The 18,604-nt window shown below is 41.9% G+C and overlaps 1 protein-coding gene and 1 pseudogene across 1 annotated transcript in view; both read left to right on the top strand.

The window, feature by feature from the left end:
- The first annotated feature begins 217 nt into the window (after positions 1-217).
- On the top strand, positions 218-17,034 carry LOC135541575 (nuclear mitotic apparatus protein 1-like; annotated as a pseudogene).
- The window catches only part of LOC135548367 (inositol 1,4,5-triphosphate receptor associated 1-like), a 13,488-nt gene continuing 11,852 nt past the window's right edge, over positions 16,969-18,604 (top strand). The window contains exon 1 of the mRNA XM_064977900.1: positions 16,969-17,150. Coding sequence (XP_064833972.1) covers positions 17,079-17,150 — 72 coding nt within the window. The 5' untranslated portion in view covers positions 16,969-17,078. The remainder of the gene's footprint in view (positions 17,151-18,604) is intronic.

Here is an 18,604-nt window from a genome sequence, read left to right as displayed (position 1 = left end):
TGTGTTGCTGTAATTCCTAGGTTTGACAGGCACTGTGGCAGTCCAACAGGTTTCCAGGGAAGGAGTGGAGGGGTTCCTAACCACCGCTCTCTGCATGCTGAGATCCAAGACATTCAGCAGGTGACAAAGGCTTTAGTTCTGCAGTTGGTTAACCTATTGTTACTATAGGTTTATTATAATGATGTATTTCCCTCAGCAACGTGGGGTTCTGGGGGAGATGACTGGTCCAGTATGTGGGGTTTGGTCCTCTCACACTCAGAGGGAAGATATCCAAAACATAATTCACAGGATCAAGTCTGCTGAGCTGGCCCACCTTCTCCACGCACACTACCCAGAGAGGGTGAGAGCACACACACACACACACACACACACACACACACACACACACACACACACACACACACACACACACACACACACACACACACACACACACACACACACACACTTGTGTCTGATGAATGATAAAAGTGTAGAAAGCTGGTTTTAGGGTCTGATGTCTGTTCAGTCACTCAGGATTCTGTTGTTGGTTGTGCTGTTGAGACCCTGGAGAGGCCATATCCCCACAGCCAACAGCCACTGCCTAGCATCAATCAGCAGCTGGTTAATGTGTATGTGAGTTTTTATCCCCTTCTCTCTTCTGTTGTGATTACTGACATAATAAAAGTACGACAATGGTTGCTATTTATTGAAACACATTCTGACAATAAAAAGAAAGTCTGGTGTTGCTACTTGCCAGAGCAATTATATGGACTACCATTATATCATCAGCAGTAGTTACTGACTTTCTGTCTAATATAAGTGCAGATAAGTGCAGTTTTAGAATCCTTGGTTGCTTCAAGATGTAACAATGTGTGAGTGAGTTGTTTATAAAGTCCAGGCTGTTCTTCCAGACTGAAGGAACTGGAGCAGCAGACGACTCTGTGGGAGGAGAGAGAGGAGAAGGTGGTGGAACAACGGAGGCTACAGGAGCAGCAGGAGCAGAGGCAGAAGCCCCAGGCCAAGAGGGCAGCTGTGGTGAACTGGTGGAGAACCCTTAAGGTGGAGGGGGGTAGGACCAAGGTCAAGCCGGAAGACACCCTGACCCAGCCCAGCAAGGCCCTTACTGACACAGATTCCAAGCTCCAACAGGCAAAGCACACCATCACAAAGATTAGGGAGCAGGTATGCCACCTTGAGTCGGCTCTGAGAACTGCCCAGGAGGACGTAGCTGAGCACAAAAACATTCAGGACAGGGTGGGTGTTCTTCACAAAGACAAGGAGACAAACACGGTGAGAGAGGGACCTGGCCGGACTGGGGAGGAGGCATCAAAGGAGTGTAAGGACGTGGCTGTTGCTACAGACCATGTGGAGGACCCAGGTAGATCAGAGAAGGTAGCAGCCCAGCTTGTGACCTCAGAGGGTCTGCTGGTGACCCTCAGGAGGATGGAGGCCATGGTCAGCAGTGCCCTGGAGGCAGCTGAGCTGGTCAGGGAGAGTCAGTGAAGAGTCAGCCAGGTCAAGGAGAGGATGGAGAGTATCACTCAGAAGATGGAGGAAGCTCTGACCAGAGCAGCGCACACAGAAGGTCAGCTCAGTGCCCTGGAGGCCAGGGTCACAGCCAAACCTCAGGTCAGTTTGCATAGTCTACTCTGTGTATTACAAGAATAGTGAGCTCAAATAAGCCCTGACAGTAAAAGTTTAGAATTTTCTTTAATCTAGTATCTGCATGTTTAATATGCAGCCCCACATCTATGTTCACATATGTGCTTTTGCAATGATGACCAATGACCTTTTATACTAGGCTGTTTTCCTCCGATAAAATTAGTACAATTTATTTACAGCCGTTTCATTTACATTTCCTCTCTCTCTTCTGTTCCGAAGTTGCCAGGTCCTATAGGGCAGACAGCCCAGCCTGGTGTTGAAGCTATAGGCAGAGATAGACCCAGGAATCCCTCTCCACCAGAGCCTATGACCGAAAGCTACAGCAAGTCTAGATGGCCCCTTATAAGCGGTATGATGAGACTACGACTACTGAAATACAGGGCAAACACAGCATTTGTATGTCACTAAATGTAGCAGTATTAATGAGCCTATTCTATTGTAAGAGGAGAAACACAGAAAGAAACAAATGAGTTAGCCACTTTCTTTTTTATTAGTAATCCCTTTGGACGCTACTGAAATAGACCCAGCAGTGAGTGTCACTGATCATGAAGGTTTTACTGTGGCCATCATGGGCCTTGCCCTTGTTTTCTGTGTCTCGGGAGCCCAAGCCTTATTATCTGGGGAGGAATAGATGAAGCCCCTCAGTAGAAACACCAGGATGTAAACAGTGAACATTTGGTGTGGTTTGCTCTCACAGCTAGAGGGAAGACCAGCTTTGTTTGGTTCATACGAAAGGGAGTCATGCTCATGTGACTTCCGTGACGAGAGTCCATCTAAGCAAGGTCACAGCCTTATTGTTTATTTGTTCCCTGGCCTTCTTCACGGTCAAGATGATGAGTTTGAAAAATCTTGATAATGCTGGAGATCAGTGGAAGTTGTTTGCTATGAACAGGCCAACTGGTCAGTGTTTGTAGTGTGTTGGTGATCAGATCACTACATTAGTTCTACAGTACAGTGGAGTTTATCACCTGACCCTTGCATTCTCACCTGGCAGGCATTCTCACACAACCATAGAATATGGCACATACTGCATGTAGGTACTGCAGGCACTGCAGGTGGGATATGTGATATGTGGACTACTAAATGCCAGCACCAGGCTAATGTAGTATCTCTAGATGAGGGCTGTGTGTAATCTAGCCCAATTGATGTGACTCCTGGCTGCTTTCACTTTAGAAGGAACTCCCCATAAAAGGAGTTCTGGATGCCAGCATCGGCTCTAGCTTGATATTCAAAATCAAATGCATTCCATCCAGTAAGACAGGATGAACCCCCTGCCCTCCCCACATGGAAATGAAGATATTTGGAATATACCTTGCAAATGTAGGCCTGTTAAGGTGTTAGTAAAAGGCCAGTATTCCAACACACTGACTGTAACATCTCCTGAAATAAGCTTGTTGGATACGAGCCTTCGTCACACACAAAACAAAAGATGGAAGCCAGAGGGTTAAATAAGGAACATGATTATGGAATAGAAACCAGGTGTGTACAATGAAGACAAAACGAAAATGAAACATGGACCGGTGGTGACTAGAAAGCCGGTGACGTCGACCGCCGAACGCCGCCCGAACAAGGAGAGGGACCAACTTTGGCGGAAGTCGTGACAGTCTGTTTACCTTGTTATCTACATTCTACTAAGTCCCTCTACTCCGATTTACCCGTAAAACCTTAAAAACAATTTTATATCCCCTGCACATCAGTTTCATACCAACCAGGGCAGTTTAATATGGGCTTGTGTTTATTAGAACATATTAACTAGAATTCAAGTATGTTTTGTTCATACTGAACATTTTGTGCCAAAACATTTGTATTTAGTAGTACGGTAAACTGAAGCAATATTGAACATTCAGTACTGTAGGCCTTATCATTATGTACAGTATCACTTGTATAGGTGCGTATGGTTTTTCACGTGAGAAATACCTATAGGACTCCAGCAAAGACTTGTGGAGCAGGTGTATGTCAAGAGATTGGCTCAATTTACATCCACACGTAACAAATCAGCAGTTGCAGGGGCAAATGTGACATTTCTACTAGAGTCAGAAAGCAAAAGGGCTCTTATGACCGTTTCTGCTTTTCTGAGGCCGAGAGCTCTTGGTGGCGACGTTGTAAAATAAATACTACACAAGAATGAAGTGCTTTGGAGATGTTTTGCCAACGTGAGGTGTGAACGGATGTTTTCCTGTCTGTCCACTGTTGGAGTTGAGTAGCTGAGATGTGGTTTCTTTTCTCAACCTGCCACAGACCCCAGCATGAATGAATTATAGATCCTTGTGATCATTGTATTTCCCTCTGTAATTAGATCTCAAAGCCATGGGGACTTTTTCAGTGATAAGGATGCTTCAAGTAGCATGTAGCATTGGTGTCATTTAGATTTTTGTTTGTTAGCAATGACGGAACCACACTGTCTTTCAGGAGAGATTCAAAAGGATATGACACAATAGGCATGCCATGGGCCAAGTGCTTTCAACCAGAGGATCAAGCTTCCCATGAAACTGGTTGCCAGGTTATTGTTGCCCCTAGAAATGGAGGTAGGGGGTGAGGTAGAGGACTTCCTGAAATACTGTCCGGTCCACCAATTAGACAGACAGCTCACTCTGTGCGTCATCCTCAGAGGAATACTGCCCAATTTAGTGCATTTTAATGGCATTCATTTACATGACATACAGTACAGTACCAGTAACATGCAAATTAAGCCCTCCTCACTTTCTCTGGTTCAAACAGGTGCCATTTATTCACGAACTGGAGGAGGCAACAACAGTGGCAGAAAGGTAAGAAAGATATATATATTCTTTTGTTGGTACTTTTGGTGTTGTATAGGATAAAATAACAAATTAGAAAAATTGTTTGCAAGTTCATATTTTACTGTGGGGCTTGCAAAAGTATTCACCCCCTTGGCATTTTTCCTATTTTGTTGCCTCACAACCTGGAATTAAAATGGATTTCTAGGGGGTTTGTATCATTTGATTTACATAACATGCCTACCAGTTTGAAGAACTTTAAACATCCTCAACTGGGGGAACATATTAGGTGTATGCTATTAAGCTGTAAAAAATTTATTTTCAATTTGTTGACTTGTTTATAGAGGAAAATGTGTTCATAAGGACCTGAGATCAAAGTCAATATTCAGACAACTGGGGTCAATGTTTTTAGATAGGATCTCCAGTAAGCCTCTCTTTGTAGTAGTAGGATCTCATTGTTACCTCCTCTCCTTGGTAGAACAACATGATCAATGCCTGTGTATTTGAGGGAGGAGATGGGATGGTTAGTTTCAACAAAGTGAGCTGCTACTGGATAGTCAATGTTTTACACCTGATTTTGCTGCGGTGTTCAGCTATGCGTTGTTTTAATTGTCTTTTCGTTTGTCCTACGTTGACTTTTCCACATGAACAGGTGATGAGATAGAATACTCCCTTGGTCTTACATGAGATGATACCCCTAACAGGGATCTTTCGACCTTTATATGGGTGTCTGAAGAAATATGTTTTATTTTTACAGCTTAGCGTACACTTAATACAATATGTTCCCCCAGTTGATGATGTTCCTTATATATTAAGGTTGAACCAAAAGATTACATGTAACAAAAATGAAATACAAAATTATTATGTGAAATTGAATGAAACAATAATGTATGTTGATGTACAATATTCCCATTATGTTTCTATATGTTAACTATAGCGTAATATATTTAATATGCCATATACTATTGTTTAACAGTTTCACTAATTAATTTTAATTAACTTAATAATTTTGACACACCCCTCACTACTGTCATTGGTTACATGAATTGCACTGTGTGTCTACATAACCTGGTTCAAGTATTCATGACATGACCCCGAGGAAGGCACAGTGATGCCGAAACGTTGATAAATACCCATTCAATTGCTGGGAGATTATACATGGAGTGTGCGACTTTCTTTATTTTGATAGTTTATAATTTATTTGCCGTTAGTCAGCACCTTCACACAAAATATAATTCTGGGTGTGCGCTAGCTCATGTTTTTTTAAATCTACCTTTATTTAACTAGGCAAGTCAGTTAAGAACAAATTCTTATTTTCAATAAAGGCCTAGGAACAGTGGGTTACCTGCCCTTTTCAGGGGCAGATCGACAGATTATTACCTTGTCGGCTAAGGGATTCGATTTTGCAACCTTTCAGTTACTAGTCCAACGCTCTAACCACTAGGCTACCTGCCACCCTTTAATCGAGTTAAATACGAGAGGAATATCTCGAATGTTTTCTACAGCCCTTTCTCCTTTCCTCTCTAATCCTTTCTGGGCTTCAAACACCCAAACCTGAGATAAACAATTATCCTCACACTGTAGCAGAGGCATGTCAGCCCATATTAGAGCAAACTGTACTGCTGCTCCCAGAACAGTGAGATACAGGCTAGCTGTGTCATTATTGGATCATTTAATAATCACACACTAACAGAAGGCCTTTTCTCTTTGTTGAGATCTGATTCCAAATGTAAATAGGTTCCATAATGTGTCTGCTGTTACTGGTTCCACCTTCCACTTACTTTATGTGATATGTAGTGTCCCCTGTTTCTCATAGTGTCTCTTATGGTCTTATGGTCTATTAATTAACGGTAAAAAAAAAAAAAAAAGAAGCTTAGAACCTCAGATAATCCATAATATTTGAGAAGTTTATCAGAAGAGCTTTTTTAGTCTGTTTGCCTCTGTATGTACAGAACAGAGGATGCACATGTGTGCATGAGAATGAATGTTTATTTTAGGGGCTCAGTAGGAGCTACCCACCCACCCTTCGTTTCTTGAGGTTATGTGACTGGCTGGAAGACTGTTTCCACTCCGATCTGGTGGGGGATGGAGGAATGATAGTTTGAGTTATACAGTGTTTTGATCAAACACACACACGTCCAAACTTTACCCTTTCCTGGTCAGACCTCTGCTCCCACAAGAATGATCACAGAGAGAAAAAAAAATAGTGACTTTGCGCTCCCAGGCAGAGTACGAGCTTAGAGTTGGAGCTCAGAGTTGGAGTGTAATTCAGGAGATGTGATCAGTCTGAGGGGAGCGGAGCAGCAGCCTCAGAGAAAAGCTGTACACATACACAGCAACCCAGAGAGGCACACAGAGCCTTCTCCTTAAATGGTCAAAGCTCCCAGGAGTGAAAGAGAGGCTGGTCCTGGGAAAAGAGACAGGGAAAAGAAAGGAAAAGAGACAGCTAAGGGATAGTTAGGTTTTCTGTGAAAAATACATCTGGGAATTACAGTTTGACTGAGGGAAGGTTCTGTCGGGTGTTTTATGTGGAGCTAAGCAGTGGAGGTTGTATCTCTCACAGGAGGTTACAGGTACAGCTATTGATCTATTCTCTGCTCTGTGGACAGGTAGAGATGATGTATTGCATGCACATTTTATTTGTTTAGAGATTAGAGAGTCTGCAGCTGCATGACATGCACTTTATCATTAGTATCTTTGGCTATGTGCATCGAGTTGACAGCCATGTTAAACAGTTGCGTAGTTCATCATCATTTTGGGATTATGTTGGACTATGTATATCTCTTGTGAGGGTTTACAGGCTGTCACTTATTGGGAAGATAGTAATGGTTTGCTAAGGGAGACCAATAATTACAAGACTTGGTTGAAAGTTGCAGATACTGGGATTCTATGCATGGACCAGCAGATGCTAATGATTTATTTGTTTTATTGCGATACTGTATATAGCCATGATCGTCTAAATGGCATTGGTGTTTTGAACAAGCTCACTTACCTCCCCCTCTATCGCTCACCATCCATCTCTCATCTTTCTCACATTCCCTCCATATCCTGTTATCTGGGATGGTGGCTGTGTAACCACCACTTCCTCTGCCGGTTCTGTACTCCCTGTGCTTCACACAACCACATTTTAAACTAATCTGGCAACAGGCAGAGAGCTTACATAACAGGTGAGAAGGGGGTCGGAAAACGCTCTGCTCAGCTCATTTTATCATGAGAGAGCAGAGAGGCCAGCCCTCTGCCTTGCCGTGAGGTAACTCTGTGGCCCTCAGCTCAGCTTGGCCCCCTCGACTCTGTTTGCTTTGAAATTGACTCTCACTGTGGACTCCCAGAAACTATCTCAGCCCAGGACATTGCTTCTCAATTCCAGTGTTGCACTGTAAAAAAAAAACTAAAAAAAACGGCACCCACAAATCTAGTTGTTTCAACTAATATTAACTGGGTCCACAACATTTTTTGTTTCCTCAACTTGTTTACTCAAGTGTTACCTGAACAAATAAAAAGTGATGATGCAAACTTAGCTTCAACTTGAAAAAACTTTGGCAACAATTCTAACAACTTAAAATGATGTGTGCTAAACTTTCTCATGTGTTCATTCAACAACAAAAATATTATTTGGGCATCTTACCTAAAAAAAGGGCTGTGGAATTAGTTACACACACAGTGCTGTTAACATACAAGGTTTTCTTACTTATATATTTGACACACGTTGACATACATGATTACATTGTGCACGTATACAGTCCTTATTATTCAACATGTCCTCACCTGGGATTTGAACTCACAATCACTTGGTTCAAGACCTTCTGGTCTTCCTGCTATGCCACCCAAGTAATAATTTATAGTCGAATGAACATATGAGACAATTTAAGCAAACATTGTTTAAAGTTGACTGAATTTTTGCCTACTTTTTCAAATGTTGGAGCTAAGTTTGGGCCAACACATTTTTTTAAGTTCAGGTAACACTGACCGAAAAGTTGAGTAAACAAAACAAAAAGCTGTGGAACCAATTGTTAATAATAATAATAATAATAATAATAATAATATTAATTTGAAAGAAATAAAAAATGCTTTACAGTGTCTCAAAACCCTTGCAATGTTGCAGTCACAGTACAGCAGTCTTTCTGGACTGCCTTTGTATGTCACTGTGTGACTGTTCTTGAGATGATTGTTTTTATCAGTATCTTAACTATGTTTGAAAGTGTTCTCTCTATGTCATCTCCTTCATCATGTACAGATATAGAAGTGTCTAGGAGTAAATACGCAGGCTTGATAAGGAGGAGACCTTCGGTACTAAACCTGACCTCACTATACCCTCACACTAATGGAAATAGCATTCTCTGATGTTTGATAATGCACTAGAGATTTATAACGTTCACGGCAAATCAATGATATGTTTATTGTAGTATGTTAGACAGGAGATCCGGGTGCATTTTGTGTTGAATGTGAGTGGTTCAACACAGCTCCAGTTGTCGGAAGTTAGTCTATCTGGACATTGTGTTTTGTGAAGGCCATAACAGGATAGTGATTTAAGGCCAGCATCCCAGAGTCGCCTCTTCACTGTTGACGTTGAGACTGGGGTTTTGCGGGTACTATTTAATGAAGCTGCCAGTTGAGGACTTGTGAGGTATCTATTTCTCAAACTAGACAGTCTAATGTACTTGTCCTCTTGCTCAGTTGTGCACCGGGGCCTCGTCATTGCAAATAAGAATTTGTTCTTAACTGACTTGCCTAGTTAAGTGAAGGTAAAATACATTTAAAAAAATCTTCCTGAGGCCTTGTCTAAATATCCCTCTTGTTCCTAGGAGACCGCTAAACAGTCTACTTCCTCCCTTGTGAGGGATAGGTCTATTAGCCTCACGTTCCCAGCATCCTCTAGCCACGTTAGCCATGTTTGTCATGACATTTACCAGCTTATACTGCTACTGTACCTTGTCTGGACACAGGAAGCCATTCCTCAATGAAATGTGCACTCTGGATTACTTATGAGCAAAGATAAGAGGGTGAATGTTTTCTGTTTTACAGCTTATTGTTTTTCCCTTCTGCTTAGTGTATACTGAACACGACACGGAATTCCTCATTGCCGGCATGTCAGAAGAATCCCTTGATGCATTCTCTCTTTTTTTATTACGTCAAAATCGGCTAGATCTGATACAGCTAACAGCCCCATAAAACATTATTAAACATAGGTAGGGGCTAGGAGATGTTGAGTGTGGATGACACATCATAGTTCATGAATGGATTAATGGAAGATGTTGTTTTCGCTCTGTCAGAGCTGTGACGATTCAGAAGTACCCTGCACTGATGACAACAAAACAAGCCAAGCCCAATGTCCTGACTTTGTCCCAGACCAAAAACACAACAGTACCAGCAGTAATGGTCCTGCACCTGCATTTTTAGGTAATTGATCCACTGTCGTCTTCAAATCAAAATCCAATGTATTTGGCACATACACAGTTTACAGCAGGTAAAATAGGTACAGTGAAATGCTCATGTGCACCACACATATCTTCCACTTCCTTTTGGCAGGTCATACAGTGCCACCATTCATCTGCCTGTCATTTCTGCTCCTATCTCCTGTCCATCTGCTTGTTTAATGTGTTTTGTTTTCAAATGTCTGCTACTGCCTATACTGCCATGTTGTTAGTGTGAATGGGACCTCCCTGTCTGACTGTGTTGGTTCCTCCCTCTCATAGGTTCCATCCCAGTGTCAGAGACACAAACACCCCCAGTGTCCCCATCACAAGTCTTCCTCCAGTACGAGTGTGCCCCTTCACTTACCGTCCCAACGGATACACCCCCTCAGTCTGCCTGTGTCAGTCACCCTGCCGCTCGCACTGAGGAGAATGTAGCAAGGTTAGTGTTTATATTCTCTCTCTTTTACAGGAAGAGGATATTGCATGTGTTTAAATGAACAACCCCACACTGAAGAGCGAGGCTAAGGTGAGACTGTGCAGGGATGCCACACCAGCTCCCCGAGAAGTCATAGGGGCACTCAGTACATTCCTAGGAGGAAGCGGGAACTGTCAGAGGATTGCATAAAGTGTGTTAGGAAAGGCCCACCTCTCCGAGTTTAGAATGAGGAGGTGGTGGTATTTCACATAGCAGGAAGCTGTTATAATTGTGTTTGATATGATTTTGGAGAGATTTAACTGTTGATTATGGATAAAGAACAGTGTGTTGATGTGTTTGATCAGTCTCAGATCGGAGGATCCTAGTTGCCGTGACTACTGTCAGTCAGAGGCCCGCGACTGTGGGAGTGGCCAAGCATTGCTGCCTGGAGACTGTGGGAGGAGTCAGCCATCAAACCCAGAAGACAGTGCTGGTAGTAAAGCCTCTGAACCAGAAGATAGTGGGAGGAGTAATGCATTACAACCAACAGATATTGGGTGTGATCTAGAGCATTGTGGGAGTCTCCATTCTCGAGCTCTACCGACTGTTTTAATAACAGGCTCAGGAAAGGTAAGTTAGGACTGAACACTTTTTAATGATTACTTTAATGAGGATAGCCTCTTTTATTATTAAATACTCGAGTGATTCCCAAATCATTGTAGTTTAAAAATAAACACACACACACTATTCTAAATGGGCAGAGACAGAAACATAAGCAAGTTATTTTACCCATTTAAGGTGTCCACATCCTTCCAAAGCCATGGTTTCCTACACAAAAACCCCCTCCCATACCGAGAAGCGGAGTGAGTGGTGCTTGAGTGCTGGCTGTGGGAAGCACGGGTTGGCTGATGGATAGAGAGGCAGGGCAGGATGAGGGAGGACGGCCTGGGCTGGGCGGGGTTGGAATGAAGGCAGGGAGTCCTGGAGTGAGCACTGGCAAAGACCATTAGGCTCAGAGTGGGAGACTCCGGTAAAAATGTGACCTCCGTCAACCCCGACAGAGCTCTGACTGATGGCATGTCTGATTTAGATGATTCTGGCTCTGCTGAATGACATTTTCCGAGTGTATTATTTCCATGGGCATGTTGAAATGGACAGTATAAGCATAACTACGATTGTGATTGCGATTGTGATTGCGATATAACTGCGATTGTGATTGCAATTGTGTGGTTAGATATGCTCGTTTTAGTGTAAATATGGTAGTTCAAACTAACCTTGCTCTATGACGATTTAATTGCAACACTGCTAACCTTTCATCCGCCATTGTGCTACCTCGCTGCCCTCCCAGTTTGATTTGCCTGTCATAGATGTTCAGATTCGTTGCAAGGCAACGGTATCTTGTTTTTCTTTGTTCATTCTCAGAATTAAACAAGTCTAACTTTAATAGCTGGAAGAATGCGTTCCTCTGGGATTCCCGTTCTCCCAAATTAATTTGGCTCATCCGCCCCCGCCTCTGGGGAGACAAAGGTCACATTTGTTTATGCACAGTGCTGGAAGCTGCAGGACTTGCTAGTCAGGTTTGACACTAGAGAGAAGCAGCTGACATGTCTGTGTGGTGGTTTGTCTGATACGTTATTACAGTAATATGCCGCTAGAGATTTGTGCTGGATCTGGAATATTGCAATGATCATTCATTGCATCATAACCAAGTTATTTGAGAGAAGGGCAAATCCATTGTAACAGAGTGACGCTGAGACTCTCTCTTTCACAATGTTTGCGAAGTTTAAAGGCCCAATCCAGCCATTCCTATCTCAATATCCAATCATTTCTGGATAGCAATTAAGTATCTTATTAACCACGTTTACATACAACCATTTCATGCGGATTAATTAACGCATGAAAAAAGTCACGACCGGGCTGATGGAAACATAAAATGCCGGTACAATTGTATAAATGCCAACAAACAATTTGTTTGTTCGACATGGTGGGATCTTTTTGTGTTGGTTAAATTAATAATCTGAGAAATAGCGCTGGAAACGCCTTCATGGGCAAATATTTATATACTAACTATCATATCGTGATGATATGTTGTGTGGTCCTCCAACTACAACTCGGGAAAGCATGCAGTTTATTAACCTTTCTAGGGCAGGCATTCCGCTAGCGGAACCCCTCGACAATATTCCACTGAAAAGGCAGCGCACAAAATTAAAAAATATTTTTTAGAAATATGTAACTTTCACACATTAACAAGTCCAATACAGCAAATGAAAGATAAACTTCTTGTTAATCTACCCATCGTGTCCGATTTAAAAAAAAGAGGCTTTACAGCGAAAGCACAACATATGATTATGTTAGGTCAGAGCCAAGTCAAAAAAGACAGGAGTCACAAAAAGCAGAAATATAGATAAAATTAATCACTAACCTTTGATGATCTTCATCAGATGACACTCATAGGACATCATGTTACACAATACATGTATGTTTACATGTAATGTGCATATTTATATCCAAAAATCTTAGTTTACATTGGCGCGTTACGTGCAGTAATGTTTTGATTCCAAAACATCTGGGGATTTTGCAGATAGCCACATCAAATCCCAGAAATACTCATAATAAACATTGATAAAAGATACAAGTGTTATTCACAGAATTAAATATAGACTTCTCCTTAATGCAACCGCTGTGTCAGATTTTAAAAAAACTTTACGGAAAAAGCATAATCTGAGTACAGAGCTCAGAGCCCAATCCAGCCAAAGAAATATTCGCCATGTTGGAGTCAACAGAAGTTCGAAATAACATTGTAAATATTCACTTACCTTTGATGATCTTCATCAGAATGCACTCCCAGGAATCCCAGTTCGACAATAAATGACTGATTTGTTCCATAAAGTCCATCATTTATGACCAAATAGCCACTTGTTGTTAGCGTGTTCAGCCCAGTAATCCATCTTCATGAGGCGCGAGCACTACGTCCAGACAAAAACTCGAAAAGTTCCGTTACAGGTCGTAGAAACATGTCAAATGATGTATGGAACCTATCTTTAGGATGTTCTTAACATAAAACTTCAATAATGTTCCAACCGGAGAATTCCATTGTCTGTAGAAAAGCACTGGAACGGGAGCTAACTCTGTCAGGACCGCACATCATGAGCCAGAGACACTCTACCAGACACCTGACTTATTCAGCTCCCATTCCCCCCTCCTTTATAGCAGAAGCCTGAAACACGTTTCTAAAGACGGTTGACATCTAGTGGAAGCCTTAGGAAGTTCAACTTGACCCCATAGACACTGTGTATTTGCCAGTTCACCAGCCCTATACAACTTCTGTGATTGTTTTCAATCAAAATGGTTAAAAAATAAATAAATTAAAAGCTTCTCAACAAGAGCAATTTCTGAAGCAAAACTTTTACTAGGACTGTCTGGAAGTGGTCTGAGTGGGGATGGGAAATCTGAAAACTAGCTGTAATTGGCAGAGAGGTTTTGAACTCTCTTTCTTATTGGTCTATTATTAACAAATTTACAGCCTAGTGATGTCACCAGGCAGACCAAAACTCCATCCCACCAAAACAGGCTGAAAGTACAGTTCAAACAGCTCTTACACCAAAAGAGCATTATTATAATTTCCACAATTTCACAGTATTAGTCCAACCTCATAGTGTGGAAATATATATCAAAACACAGAAAATCTCGTTTTTGACTGCACTGAGCCTTTACCAAACCGCACCCCTATACACAGAAGTCTACGTTTAACAACTGCCACTGAAAATGTTACTAAAACACATTTATTAGAGGAACAGTGCAGATGCAAATTTTGTTAACAGAATGACAGTAAAATATCTCTGTTTTTTTATTTAACCACCTTTTCCAAAAACTCTAAAATAATTAAAAGATGTCTGCAGAAAGAATTGGGTGTTAGCTCTGATATGGCATCTTGAGTTTGAAAAAATCTACACTGAACAAAAATAGAAATACAACATGCAACAATCTTAAAGATTTTACTAATCCAATGTTTCCCAACCCTGCTCCTCGAGTACCCCCAACAATACACATGTTTATTGTAACCCTGGACAAGCACACCTGATTCAACTTGTCAACTAATCATCAAGCCCTCAATGAGTTGAACAAGGTGTGGTTGTCAAGGGCTACAACAAAACTGTGTGCTGTTGGGGGTACTGAAGGACCAGGGTTGGGAAACACTGCTCTAATCTATGGATTTCACATGGCTGGGAATACAGATATGCATCTGTCGTCATAGATACCTTAAAAAATGGTAGGGGGTGTAGATCAGAAAACCAATCTGTTGTGACCACCATTTGCCTCATGCAGTGCGACACATCTCCTTCGCATAGAGTTAATCAGGCTATTTATTGTGGCCTGTGGAATGTTGTCCCACTCCTTTTCCATGTCTGTGTGAGGTTGCTCGATATTGGCGGGAACACTGTCGTACACGTCGATCCAGAGCATGCCAAAGATGCTCAATGAGTGACATGTCTGGTGAATATGTAGGCCATGGAAGAACTGGGACATTTTCAGCTTCCAGGAGTTGTGTACAGATCCTTGTGACATGAACCATGCATTATCATGCTGAAACATGAGGTGATGGATGCGGATGAATGGCACGACAATGGGCCTCAGGATCTCGTCACGTTATCTCTGTGCATTAAAATTGCCGTCTGTAAAATGCAATTGTGTTTGTTGTCCGTACCACCATGGGGCACTGTTCAGCAAACCGCTCGCCCACACAAAGCCATACACGCTGTCTGCCATCTGCCCGGTACAGTTGAAACCGAGATTCATCCATGAAGAGCACACTTCTCCAGCGTGCCAGTGGCCATTGAAGGTGCCAAACTACGATGCCGAACTGCAGTCAGGTAAAGACCCTGGTGAGGACGGCGAGCACGCAGACGAGCTTCCCTGAAACGGTTTCTGACAGTTTGTGCAGAAATTATTTGGTCGTACAAATCCACAGTTTCATCAGCTGTCCGGATGGCTGCTCTCAAATGATCCTGCAGGTGAAAAAGCAAGATGTGGAAGTCCTGGGCTGGCATGGTTGCATGTGGTCTGAGGTTATGAGGCCGGTTGGACGTACTGACAAATTCTCTAACATTACGTTAGGGGCGGCTTATGGTAGAGAAATTAACATAAGATTATTTAGCAACAGCTCTGGTGGACATTCCTGCAGTCAGCATGCCAATTGTATGCTCCCTCAAACCTTGAGACATTTGTGGCATTGCGTTGTGTGACAAAACTGAACATTTATTGTCCTCAGCACAAGGTGCACCTGTGTAATTAACATGCTGTTTAATCAGCTTTTTGATATGCCACAACTCTCAGGTGGATGAATTATCTTGGCAAAGGAGAAATGCTCACTAACAGGGATGTAAACACATTTGTGCACCCAATTTGAGAGAAATACGATTTTGTTTCATATGGATAATTTCTGGGATCTTTTATTTCAGCTCATGAAACATGGGACCTACACTTTACCTGTTGCGTATATATTTTTGCTCAGTATATTTTGGTTAGTACGTGAAGTGGATCAACACCCGATAGTATAATGATGGTAACAGAAATCACATCATGGGTCCTTGATCTGGACTATACAGAAATGCAATTGTGAATGTCATTTATATTCATGGTGATACAACCTGAATAGGTACAGAAAGGTAGAGAAATGTAATATCCTCCTTTGCATGTTTGGGTATTATTCTACACAGACCAGACCAAATCTGTACCAATCATAGACGTCTATATTTCACAAGTTTGGACATCGTACAGGACAGTAGAGAACAGTAGAGCACAGTACAGTACAGTAAAGTGCAGTAGAGTCCAATCAATTATAGTGTACTCTACTATACTGTGCTCTACTGTCCTGTACTCTGTTGTACTGCAACTGTGGTTTGTGACTACTATGATTTTCCATTTTGGCCAATTCAATTGCAGTCATTATGTTGCAGATTTTTCAGTCACTCTATTACCAATATTATTATCAGTAGAAACATTATAACTAATTAGTAGGTCTACCATTACTTGTTATTTCTGTGAAATGTCATTATCCTCCCTCATGAGGGAGAGAAATTAGAAAACATCTTAAAGATATGTGGGTTTTTGATAACAAAATGACAAGACACGAGGCAATATTACTTAAACTTACAGAAGGCAAATCATTTCTGCAAAACTAAATAGAAGTGTTGATATTAGTTGGCAGGGGTGTTTTCTTCAACATGATTGTTTTTAATGTGTTTCTGATAGCTTTTTAAGACTTTTTCTGGAAGATGTTTACTAAGACCCCTTTTCCATCTGTTTATCCACAAATCAAAGTGTTGACTTATGCCACATTTTTTAAAATGGAAAATAATTGAAAAATCTATGCCTTCTAATAATACAGACGTGTGATATGTAACCTATAAGCGTCACATGTTCGTGCTCATTGCTCCTTTTACACGGAGATGACCAGAACAGTGCAACTGCAATACTATTTACAGACTTTGAAAGTATGTCTACAAGGCCCTTTCCTTATGACATCATAGGTTTTTGACTTCCAACATCAAAGTTCAAACAGACATAGCCACCACCAGTTGGCACACCCGTTCAGAAGCAAATGTATCTATACACTTATCCTATTTGAGGAAGCGTCATGCTTCTTTGTGGTTTCCATGATAGTTAGAAGCTATCAGAGGCTGCGTATTCTCACCTGTACCTGTGTGACTTCCTGCTTGCATGCATATAATTCTGGTTTCAGGAAGGAGGGGGCCACGAGTTGTACTGCTTTCCCTGGGTTCAGACTGAACAGCAGTTAGAGGAATCCCCAACCCACTCCAGCTGAGAGTCCCTTTTTCTTCCCCCTGACGAGCCCCTCAGCCCCCCGTTATGCCCGTCCTCCCGGAAGAAGAGGAGGATTCCCCTGAGGAGCTCGACAGTTCCTCCAGCTCACCCAGCACAGTGAGTACCTATCCATTACATTAAACCTTCACTCTAAAGCCGTGGTATGTTGCACTCAGAGCTATACATGACACTATCTCATTAATACAGAACCTAGAACCTCAGTATTGACAAGCTATAATGATTTGCAATGAATGTGTGAGCAACAATAGCATATCAGCAATATGAGCATTAGTCTTAGCTCATATCTATGCTCATAGTGTTGCTCACATATTCATTGCTAATACATGTTAGTGTGTTTTGGATGTGTGTATCTTTAGTAACAATGAATCTTTTCACTGTCTTTCACCAGACTTGAATTCATTCATGATTTGAGTTTGGGATTCCTGTGCTTTATGGGTGCGTTTCATCCACTTCTATTTTTGGCTCAGGAACAAAGCTTCACTCAGCAGTGAAAATATGTAATTAATCCCAGCAAAAACATGAGCATGATGTTCTTTCCTCTTCTGTCCAGATTACAACCTTTTTTTTCCCAGAGCCTCTTATTACCTGTTTTTTGTGTTGATGAGATAATTTGCACTGCGCTGGTGGTCAAGACAGGTTAGCACAGTGTGTCCAGACCACTCCAAATCTTGGCTCTACTTTGAAGACTGCACTGTCTCTCGTTGTTTTGTTCTGTCATCTGTTCAGATCCTGTGTGACTCCCCACCCTAATGTTTATTGAGCTGAGTAGACTTGTACAGAGCAGTGGACAGATTGGATGTTTTATGAGTCTCTGAATGTGGCTTTGCCTAGTCCAGTATGTCTACCCAGAAAACATGCTCTTGAAACTCTGTTTTTGAGACAAAAAGTAGAGGCTTCCTGAAAGCTGTCTGTGTACAATCAGGACCTATATACAGATTTGTGTTGAGCGGATGACTGCCTCACCAGAACCACTGAGTTACACCTCCTAGAAGAGTACTGTCACTCAGTCATAAACACAGCCTAGATAAGACTTCACTGAGGAATGCAATGAGCCTCTGTAATCTAACCTGGGGGTATGGCAGCCGTATGAAATGATCCTCCTTTATTAAACAAATGCCCTGGCCTTTCAGTTTTAGACTGTTACAGGGATAACATTTATTCACATTCTCTTCCAGGACAAAGGTCACAGTGAAGCTCTCAGTGAAGGTTAATATAATGCCTCCCTGTTTATTTGCATAATTTTCTCTGAGGATAGAACTGGGACACTAGGATATAAATAAAACATGTACAGGGTATATAAGCCTGACCTTTAATGTTGGAAATATACTTAATATGGTTGACTTGGTTCAAGTGAGTGTTCATTCTGTCCTTCCACTCTCCTGGGATGCTGAGGTCCAGTGAGTTCAGGATGTGTTTAGTCCAGAGGGACGTTGTCTAGAGTTTCTGATGTTCAGGGGTTCAGGCTGTTGACATTGTGCTGCTGAGCTAAAAATGCTGCTGCTGCTGGAAACCATGGACCACCTGCTAGTCAACAGAGCTAAGTGCCTCAC

This window comes from Oncorhynchus masou, chromosome 1 (genome assembly GCF_036934945.1).
Source record: "Oncorhynchus masou masou isolate Uvic2021 chromosome 1, UVic_Omas_1.1, whole genome shotgun sequence".
Lineage (NCBI taxonomy): Eukaryota > Metazoa > Chordata > Actinopteri > Salmoniformes > Salmonidae > Oncorhynchus > Oncorhynchus masou.
This window is presented reverse-complemented; position numbering and strand designations above follow the sequence as displayed.